The sequence below is a fragment of the Phragmites australis genome, chromosome 11 (genome assembly GCF_958298935.1).
Source record: "Phragmites australis chromosome 11, lpPhrAust1.1, whole genome shotgun sequence".
NCBI classification, from domain to species: Eukaryota; Viridiplantae; Streptophyta; class Magnoliopsida; order Poales; family Poaceae; genus Phragmites; species Phragmites australis.
The window spans coordinates 27232479-27243675 of NC_084931.1; the positions used below are offsets into that span (position 1 = coordinate 27232479).

General features: G+C 51.1%; 1 protein-coding gene across 1 annotated transcript; it reads right to left on the bottom strand.

Moving 5' to 3' along the window:
• Positions 1 to 969: 969 nt before the first annotated feature.
• On the bottom strand, positions 970 to 1790 carry LOC133885790 (zinc finger protein ZAT12-like). The gene has a single exon (XM_062325537.1). The coding sequence runs from the start codon at positions 1742 to 1744 to the stop codon at positions 1166 to 1168; it is 579 nt and encodes a 192-aa protein (XP_062181521.1). The 5' UTR covers positions 1745 to 1790; the 3' UTR covers positions 970 to 1165.
• Positions 1791 to 11197: the final 9407 nt, after the last annotated feature.

The window sequence follows — 11197 nt, forward strand, 5'->3', positions numbered from 1 at the left end:
AACAGGAACAGTTTGTTTGAGAGGTTGCTCTTGTGGGTTGCCCTCTGCTGCCCCCTTGTCGGTTGAGCTATAGTGCCCTGACGATGTCATAATATCTCTGTGGCCATCTCTCTATTGTCAGTGATGGCTTAGTATCTTGGCTGTTATAAGATCTGTTACATGTCTTGATGTGGCTATCTGCAGAGAATATGATGCCTTTGTGACAAGTTGCCTTTGTGATTACCCTTGCCTGTGTGGCTTGTTGCCTCGGACAAGACAGTCGATGAGGATGAGTTCGAGGCCTCGAGGGAGTTAGTGAGCTAAGTATGACGTCGGGCTCCTGGTCGCGGCCTTATTGCCACGCCGGTAGAAACTACGCGTCGTGCTATGCTCTTAATTCACCTCTATTTACCTACTCTATACTGAGGTCGGGATGCCTAAAACAGTCAATGATGTAATGCTAGACCGTTTTCTGCCTTTCCTTTTATTTCTAACGTCATCACTTTGTTTGGTCTTTATTGCTTTTGACTACAACTTTGTAGACTCGGAGACGATATCGATATGACGACCGCTAGCGCAACTTAATTGGAGGTAGTTCAAAGACGGTCGTAATTAACCGGTGCGCTTCACGATGCCCTTGGAATAAAGACAAAGCAACCGCCAGAGCAGCGAGATAGTCAGATAGCGTGTGTTGTGAAGTAACACGTTATAATAAGAAAAATGTACTTTATAAAGTTAACATGAATGGATAAAATTCACAGTTTTCATTACATCGTTCTCCTATATTTCGTATACTGTCACACATATATTACATTCATAGTTATACATTGTAAATGACACAAGTTTCGAATGAGTGAAACAACATATATACACTAGTAATGAGGAGAATGCATGTATATTTGATGTAAAATTTGTCTAGCTCATTACTTGGATATGGAACTATCTGTACTTTTATTTTTGCTATTATAGACCATTATTCTTTATACGGAACATACTTTGGTGTTATCGACGATAACTCCCAACCACCCATCTCTAAAATCCTGCCTCCGCCACTTGTCTGTATCAAGTGAAACTTTGTTTATAAAGAGCAGGAAAACATATTAGGTAATGATACCAATATTCACGAAAATACAGACAAAAATGGAATCCAACAAAACTTGTACTAGTGTACGAGGCAGCTAGCTTCTCAAAGAGAGCAATCCAGTATCAAAGTTTCCCGTACGGCCTGCACCGTGTCGCCGAGCACAGCGTTCGTCCGGCACTTGGCGCAGTTCGCCGCCGGCGCCAGGTTCAAGTCCAAGCAGATGCCACCGGCGCAGTCGGTGCTAACGTCGTCGTCCTTCCCCGACGTCCCGTCCCCGGTGCCGAGGGCTTCGGCGTCGGCTGTCGCGGTCCGGTGTCGCCGCATGTGCCCGCCCAGCGCCTGCCCAACGGCGAACTCGACCCCGCAGACGGAGCACCCGTGCACCCTCGGCCCGGCCGCGCACTCGCCCCCGTGCGCCTCCAGCGTCCGGCGCCCTGGGCGTAGCCCCGCGCCGTAGGGGCTGGGGCGCCTGTGGCTGGCGCGGTGCCCGCCCAGCGCCTGGAACGTCGGGAACCTCCTGCCGCACGTCTTGCACTCGAACACGCGGCATCCGCGCTGCACGTCGCCCACGCCCACGCCGCCCCGCTGCTGCTGCTGCTGCGAGAGGAGCACGAGGAGGCGGGCCGTGTCCACGGTGCTCTCCATTCCCTCGCCAAGCTGATGCCTGCGCCTCTTGCTCATTGCTAGTAGCTCGCTGCTACGAGCCTACAACGATCTGGCGAATCAGTACTCGATGGTGCAACGCTGTCCAGGAGGCATGCGGGCGTGCGCGACTCTATATAGTGCGTCATGCGACCAGCTACTTCAGCATCAGTAGGAGGAGCTAGCGCTGTTCATGCAGGAATTGACTCGAGTGTAAAAAGGTTTCTAGATGTCGGTACGCTTTTCTACGCTGTGTGTGAGTAAGAAACGCACACGTACGTAGCGCCAAAGCACCGAGCTGCCTTCGTTAAAGCTTTCAAAAGAGGAAGCAAGGTCTAACAGCGGGTTGTTGCGAGATGACGTGCAGGCGTCGGCCGCCGTTCGATCTCCCAGGATTTGCATCGGCGCGCGACGTCCGGAGGAGCGAGCGAGGCGTGGTCGTCCTAGCTCGGCGTCCGGATCAGCGGTTCACACTTGGGTTGGTGGTTGAACTGGACTACTGGACCCTGAATTCAGGTCTCAGAAGTCAGAACTCAGATTCAGCAGGCGTCACAAACAAGTTACTAGTTCGATTTCAATGGCGCAGTCAGCGTTTCCTGTCTTGAGCTAACGGGGTTGGTGTGGTTAAAGCCCCCGGTCTGGACGGCTATAGATGATATTTGACCAATTGCAGGGGACATTGATGTGCTAAGTTCTTTTCATCTCCTAATGTGGTCCATCATTTACCGTGTAATTTCTTCTATTCGGGCCTGAGTGGTGGCATTAGTGCTGCACAACTCTTCGAACCAAGCAAGCGGGCTCTTGGCATGCACACTCATACAGATCAAACTCCACGAAAACGCATCTAGATCCGGAAATGAACCAGGTCACATTCAGCTGCTTGGAACGGATTCATGTTGGTTCCGGCCAGGGTCCAGTCATACCAACCCCTGGCGTACGTACTGGCCTCCTGGCCACGTTTCAACGCAGCATGTACCAAGGTTTTAGTAGGTCCAGCTGCAGCCTGAACGAGCTCATGTACGTGTGGGAAATCGGTCGTTTGGCAACGGGCTCGACAGACGCGAAAGTCAGGAGCATTTGGATCTGGTGGGTGTCCAGCAATCCAAACAAGTCGTCGGGTGTCCAGCAATCCAAACAAGTCGTCAAGCACGCTGCACGCGTTGAGCGTCCATTCCAGTTCTGAATCCGAGTGGCCTGAAGCTGCGCGCGAGTGGCACTAGCTCTCTCCCGATCACGGCAGTTCAGACGTTTGGCGAGCCATGCCGGGCGTGCTCGCCGTGCGAACGAGATCCATCAAGCGCGGCCGGTCGACTGGCCGCCGACGTTCTGCCAACCCGGCGACGCGACTAGTCTGGCGGTCGCTCAGGCGCCAGGTGGCGAGTTTTTATTTTTATTTTTATATTTTTTGAATTAAAAATTTAAATAAATTGATTCTCCGTAGAAAAAATGGTAAAACTAGAAGCCTACAGGGCTGCAGCCTCTGAGAGAGCGGTTAGGTCAGCTAACCGCCCCTGGGAGGGCAGGAGGCCTAACCGCCCTTTCTGGGCCTACCTCAAAAAAAGGCTATTACCGCTCCCTTAGAGGGCGGCAAGTGGCCTAACCGTCTTTTTTGGGCCTACCCGCCCCTTGAGAGGGCGGTTAGCCCCCTTGCCGCTCTCTGAGGGGCGGTAATGGTCTTTTTTTTTTCAAAAATTATCAAATTTTGTGTATTTCATCAAATAATAAAAAAGAGCTTTAAGAAAATTTGGAATTAAAATTTGGAGTAGGTTATGTAATAGTCGGAGAATAAAAAATCAGTAATTAGCACTCGCAGCATATTACGTGGGTATGGGGTGCGAACGACGATAAACATAGTATTAAACATAAGGTGAAAATATTACATAAGACTGTAACCACGACGACACGACGAGGAAATGAAGGTGGCATGTACGATTCACACTAAGACCTATTTATTAGTGCGCTGATCCTAATCATAACATCCCTTAGGGAGTGAAAGTATGTCGAGTTACATTAGGTACTCACTACTGAGTGTATCTAGGATATTTTCCCTTTCGGAGGGCATCGGGACCTGCCACCTTAGCACAGCGGGCTCTCTCCCGCTTCCTTGCCCTCTCAGCCTCCTGAGCCTGAGCCACAGTATGGTCGTGCGCCGCCTTCCTCATACGCTCTTCTTCCTCCCGCTTGAGGCGAAGTTCCTCTTGCTATTGCTCGTACTCCCGACGTGCGTACGCTTCCCTTCTCCCCTCATGTTCATGTCGACCCACTGCTTCTGTTCCTCATTTTGCTCATTGTCGAGCCATTGAATAAAATCACAGAGCGGTGGAGGGGACTGAACAAATAGAACAAGATGAGCGGTTAGTAAAATAGGGTGCAAAATCGGCAGAGATGTGGCTGATATCTGTTGTTATACCGGTCGATACTCATATGTTGCATGTTGAGGCTTGTCATACTCGTAGTTGGCACACATGAAGAAGCGCAGCCCATAGGTGTATGAGATGTCCTGCGATTTGCGGAGCTTGCAAAGGTCACCACAGAAGCACATTGGTGGTTCGATACCTTGAGGTACGGTAGTCCCCTAATATTTTTTTGGTGGGTTTGGTGGAGCTGAGGAAGACATTGCACTTGAGAGATATGAGAAATGAGTGGTGCATGAACGTAAGGAGGTTCGACTATTTATGGTTGGGGGAGGCATGAGCATTGGATTCGCTCTTGAAGAAAGGAGTGAGTGCAGGGGCTCAGATGGTGGTAGGAGCATTGGATTTCATCTTGAAGAATGGGAATGCTGTGTCACAAATAATGGTCAGAGATTCCATATTAATTGGTACTTGTGTTGTCATTTATTGTTTGAAAAAAGCTGTCTATGGCACCAGCTGCATCCTTAATTACATCATAAATGATATTGGCTTGCGGATCCGAACAAGAAAAAACAATTAAAATATACGGTTTTCTTCGTTGAGTATGGACTACTGACTTGAAAGGAAAACTTACCGCTAATGCAGCGTCCTCGTCCCAATGCACCGGGTATGCCTCCGTAGTCGACGCGATGTGGGGCCGGACACCCTCAGGGGTGTAGGTGACCCATGTGCACGTACGTGGAATGTACCACCGTAGGTAGTCATTGAAGCTCCGCTCGTTGTAGGGACGGGCCTCCTCCACGACATCCTGTAGCGCTTGGGCCAATGCTGCCACGTAAGGGGCCAAGCGATCTGCCCAGAGGTTACCAGCCGGCTGGCCTTTGCGTGTGTACCTGCAATTGAACCATGATAAATGTAAGTCACAGTAAGATGAAGGTTATGAAAATTTTAATTTGGCATATGTACCTGTGGATGTGCACGGGGACGGTACGAATGTGGACGAGAGGGAATGCCTGGTGACTACCAAACTACCGCATGACGCGGTGCGGTGAGTATTCTTCGACGTGGATGTCGAAGACAAGCGGTGCCTTCGTGAGCCAGTAATCCTCGTCGCGGGTACACAACGGTGACAAATCCAAACCTGCACGCCCTTGCACATCCAAGATGTTGTAAGGCTTCCATACCACATCGTCCGGACGTAGCCTGTCGAACTAGGCCCGAAAATACTCGTCAGCGCTGCGAGGCTGCTCATGCACCCAGTGTGGCTGCGTGACAAACATCGTTACAAATCATTAGAGGGAACAAGTGTGCAAACAAAAATGTTAATATAAAATACGTACCCGACGACGGCACCACATCGAGGCCATAGTAGGCGCATCCTCGTCCAGCTCGCCATACCATTCCTCGGGGTACGGGGAGCGGTCCATCACTGGCCTGCCTAGGACCACAACTACAGAAGAAGTGGACACCCGACAAAAGTGGTTAGTGGCTCTTTCTTCGAGCACGCGTCGCAGAGCGCCCGATATGTCATAGCAAGGACAACAGATGCCCAAATGAACTACGGTACCTCCTCGCCATCAGCATCCGCTATCAACCTGGCGTACGGCACAAGCGTCCTCGCAACCAGGTGGCCTTGGCCGCTGGTGAACATAACCCACCCAAACAACCAAAGCAGAAAGGCCTCCAAATGCCTGGAGACCGAGTATGCGTTGGCATGGGGGTGCATGTACGCCGGCTGCAAATATGACTGGTGTCAATAACGATCAATACTAGATACTAGAATAGTAAATAATAGGTTGTATTATACCGAACTTGAAATTGTAGGATCCACTTCTTCGTTGGCCCTCGTGCATCGGACAAGAACTCAGGCACGTAGGGGGGTGCGTCTGCCTTCCGCTCAACCGGGCCAAAGCGCTGATACATGACGTTGATCCAGTCAGCATCCATATCGATGACCCCAACCGCAGCTCCCGCGCAAGGTAGGCCTAAGAGGTAGGCTACGTCCTGCAAGGTCGGGGTCATCTCGCCGCATGGGAGATGGAACGTATGTGTCTCCGGCCTCCATCGGTCGACCAGGGCTGCTATCAGCGACCGGTCAAAGTAGAAACGACGCGCCGCTGCCTCGGGGTTCTCCGTCGATCGGGACTCAACGAAACGGTAAAGCGGTAGGAGTCCCGCTGCTGCCAACCTAAAAGTATTGCAGTACATCTGTCGGAGGATTAACTCCTGTCGCAGGGATCCCGAGAGACCCCTTTTAGAGATTCGACCGGGGGGATGATCCTGAATAAGTTCGTCGGAGAAATAATGGAAGTGAATGTAAATGCAATGGCCGGTGGTGGGGGTGATGACCTAGTGCAAAAAGAAGTAAATGCACCGGAATTTAGACAGGTTCGGGCCGCACGGGGGCGTAATACCCTACTCCTGTATGGATGTAATAACTGTTCCGAGGGAGTCCCTCAAGGATGTTGCTGGTTACAAGAATGTTGGCCTAACTAGAGCTTGAGGCTCCTTGTTCTTCGGTTGGAACTGTACTCAACCCAGCACACAGTGTCTCTCGTTCTTCCTTGTTGACGTTGTGCCTTGTATGTTGTGTTGTTCTGTGTATCCTCTACTGTTTTCTCATTTCGGTTCGATCTCGATCCCCTTCTCCTCTGTGCCACCGGCTCTTTTAAGCACTCGCCGGCTGCGACATGCCCCGAACGGGAAGGAGGGGGGCACAAGTTCCAAGACGCCATGACCGGGAAAGGCGTCATCATTTCTTATGGGTGAGGTGACCGGGGGGGGTGGAAAAGGCGTCGCATGCCCGGTCACCTATCACCATAAACGCCCGGGCAACGGGCGCCGTGGGGAGGGCCCACCAGGCAGCCGCAGAGCAACCTGGCGTGCCCGCCCTGTCTTGTTCCTCTGCCACAGCAGGGCAGCAGACGGAACGCCTTGATCCTTGCGATGTTATCCCGAGGCAAGCCGGATGGCGTGGGACGGGACCCATGCAATTAATGGCCCCACGCCTCTCTGCCAAAACATGGCAGGAACTGACGCTGTGGCGGGAGCAGTTGGATGTGTCAGGCCACGCACGCTCATTAAATGCGGTTTCGGACCTCTGACTGGCGGACACCTCATCGGTGGGCCCCTCAGGGGCCTTTCTGGGTCGTCGGGGCACCGAGTGCTCGGGGGGGGGGGTACTGTTCACGTCCCCGAGCACTCTCTCCCGAGAACGCCTATCCTTGTCCTCGGGGTACCGGGTGCTCGGGGGTACTGTTCACCTCCCCGAGCACTCTTATACGAACCTTCAGGGAACCGAGCACTTTCTCCCGAGCACTCTTTGTGTGGAACCTCGTGGAACCGAGTGCTCGGGGGCTACTGCCCGCAGCCCCGAGCACTCTCTCCCGGAACTTTAGCTCTTCTGATCATCGGGGGACTAGGGTGCTCGGGGGTGACCGGGCACCGGCCCGAGCACTTTCTTCCCGGTACTTAGACTCCGCGGATCATCGGGGAACTGGGGTGCTCGGGGACCAGTGACTGTGGCCCCGAGCACCTTCTCCCGGGACTTGAACTTTCCTCACCCCGCAGGAGGGACCTCGCGGGATGGCGCCATGTGGCGGATGGCTGGCCTGGCCTCGGGACTCAGGGACCCCCGGTTCTTGATACACCGATAGTAGCCCCCGGGCCTATTGGCAGGCGATGGCACGGAGACTGCGGATGGGCCCTTCGTCGCGAACGAGGTTGAGGCCGGTGCGGACACCATGTGGCAAGCTTTCAGAGGGTGGCCCCTTCGACTCGGGCCTTTGGTACGGCCCAACGGGGAGACGAATGGACGCGCGTCCACACAACTCCCGACGGGCATGACAACGGAACGGGCGGCACGCTCGGCTGCCGCGCAGATCGAGGAAAATGCGTCTGGCAGCCGCTGACACCGCACGACCAGTGGGAGATTCGCTTGGCAGTTACGCTGATCGAGGAAACCGTCCCGCCGAGTTAGCCGTTTCAGGAGACGTTTGAATTCTCTGAGGTATAAAAGGGGGAGGGGAGTGATCCGCCCCCCTCTTTACGCCATCTTGCGATCCTACTCTTGTTTCCTTCGCGCTCCTGAGCCCTTAGAATCCCTTAGGCGATCAGAGCACTTCTCTCTCTCCCTCTCCTCCACCCAGGCAACCTCCCCCTCCGACGAGATGCTGAGAGCCGGGGGAAGCCGCCGCGACAGGACTCCGGACAGCGTACTGCCGGAGTCTCGCTTGAGGAACGAGGAGGCGGCGGAGAGGGTCAGGAAGCTGCTGGTCCCCGAGGGCCAGCAGGGGGCCTCGGTGGTGACGCCGGCAAACTTCCCGCCGGCGGCGACCATCCCTGGGCGCATCGTCTTGTTCGCATCCTTCGTGGCGGCGGGGCTGGTGCCGCCGTTCTCGACATTCTTTCTTCAAGTTCTCGACACCTACGGCGTCCAGTTGGTGCACCTGAGCCCCAACTCGGTCGTTGTCTTGGCAAAATACCTTCTACAATTCCCGATCAATAAAATACTTACAAGTCACATGCAAAATACCTTCTACAATTTCAACAAGTGGTAGGGACCTCATTCTTCGCATGACCCAGTTATAAACCTCTGCAAGATTTGTAGTCATTACTCCATACCTTACACCACCACTGTCGTACAACAGAGTTCATTTTTCATTTGGCTCATTACGTATCCACTGTGAGAAGCTCCTAATAGCTGAACCCGATCTCCTTACTATTTGCGGAGTATCTGTTGGAAGAGGTCCGAGAGCTATCGGTTCATCACCGTTAGGTGCAGCCTCCACTGTTTGTTTTAGAGTCAGTTCGACAATACCGAAATACTTTGATGGTTGCGGCGAATGCAAAGAAAGCACGTTGCAACACTTTTTTTCCGCTGTACTCCACATCAGTAGAGGGGTAATGCTTGGTATCATAGTAGCTACCTGGGTTCCTTCCATAAATTGTGGCTAATTGACAAGGTAGATTGTGATATGAATCTTCATATGTTCCGAACCTCATCTTAATAGCCTTTTTTTTCGCCCTCCATGCCTTCACATAGTTTATTGTGTATTGGAACCTTTGCTCAATAGCATGGATTATTGATCGTGGCTCATACCTTAGGTTGTCCATAATCTCCCCATACATAATATTTGCAATAAAGGCAGATGACAAGTTTTGGTGGACGAACTTTATTTCCTCAATGTGACAATTATGTATTAAGCACCGCCAATAGTCTACCCATTTCCCTCTGAATGCGTGCACCCGCCAAGGACATTGCGGCACCAAACACTTCACATCGTACTCCCTTTTACTGGATTTAACAACCTTGATCTGCCTCCGAAGAGACAACGATCAAAATTTCACTGCATCAATAACTGCCTCCTTTGTAGGGTACATAGCACCCTAGGATACCTCGTTCTCATGGTACTGCCACGGTGTCCGATCAGCCTCGTTAACCACCAGCTTCAAAAATTCATGATCCCTCCACTCTGCAGGAACTGGAGCATTACCCTCCTCGTCAGATGAATCTCCATCGGCAAGACCTTCCTCCAACTCTTCATCCTCCAACTCCATCTCTTCAATGATGCTAGGGATGTGCTCCCCTTCATCGGCTACACCTATCGGTTGCAGCTCTGGAATATCACCAACATCTTTCCTGGACCCGACATTAACTTGCTCTGATTCATCTTCCATTGCCTCACTTGGTCCTGCTACTGCTTCCGCAGAGTTCACCTCAGTTTGATCTTTCAGGTATGCCTCAGCTAACAAAATCAGAGGCATGCCACGTTCACAACATATATCTATATACTGCCTCCAAGTTAATGTGGCTTCGATGGGAACAAGCTCACCAAAGTATCCATGACTAGCACGGCTGAGGACAGCTTTCAGCTTCAGCTCATGTTGCTGCGGATCCAATTGGAAAAATCGTATGAGCCATTTGCACATATCCACAATGGTCATCTCATTAGCTTTACTAAGACCCTTCATGACATGACAAAATCCAGACAGATCTACACCGTTAGGCCCGTACCTTATTTCACCCTCACCATAATATATCTGAAAAATTAATTTATCTTCCATCCCTAAAAACACCCGCAAACATAACCAATGTTAAGACCGACAAACTATATTTCTAATTATCGAATAAAATAAATTACCGACACCGATTCATACATAACAATAGGTTTTCAATAATAGTCCTAACCAAACTAACCTATAAGTATCACTCTATACAATCTATATTTACTACCTATTGTACCATGTGCAAATTAAACGCTACTATTTTCTAAATGCTACATCCTAAGTTCGCATATTATCATATAGTGCTACCTCCTATGTCGCACATTACAACCCTACAATTATTATTCTATAAAATCTACATTTGCAAATCTAATATAGTAAAAATAATATTCTATATTTCACTGCTATCATACAATGTTCTAAATAAATTTGACAATTTCCTACTAAACATAGAATTTTCTAAACCCTAGATCATATATATCTAAAACCTATGTCATATACTACTACTGCACTAATTAACAACAATAAAAAGAAAAAAAGACTTACCCAAAAATGATCTTCAAATCCACGACTCAAATGCAGCAGGGTTTCGCCGAGCTCTCTTCCTCCCCTCCCCTCTCCTCTCTTCTCCTCCCTCTTCACAATTTTTTTCTGTTTTCTGAATAAAATGAGATTTTAGGCTAATTTTAGCCCCTTCTATAGAAGAGGCCGGAGAGGGTGGAGGCCGAGCGGCGCGGGCGGGAAGGACCCTTACCGCCCCTGAGAGGGCGGCAAGGACCCCAACCCGCCCCCTCAGGGGGCGGTAAGGTGTCGGACACGGGTGGGCACCCCCTAGGCGCTCTCTGACGGGGCGGTTAGGCCTCCTGCCCTCTCAGAAGTCTGCAACACTATCAGGGGGTTGCAGGTGTCTAGTTTTGCAATTTTTTCCACGGGGAATCTATTTATTTAAATTTTTAATCCAAAAAATATAAAAATAAAAAAACTCCCAGGTGGCCATGAAATCGTCGAAACGAGGCCCAACTTGCATGTCGGCCCAGCCCGGGGCTTACGGGACAGTGTGGGCCGGATCGCAAGCCTCTCGGCCTACTAGGCTACTACTGCCACGGCACGGCCTTCCGTTTCGTCCACCCCA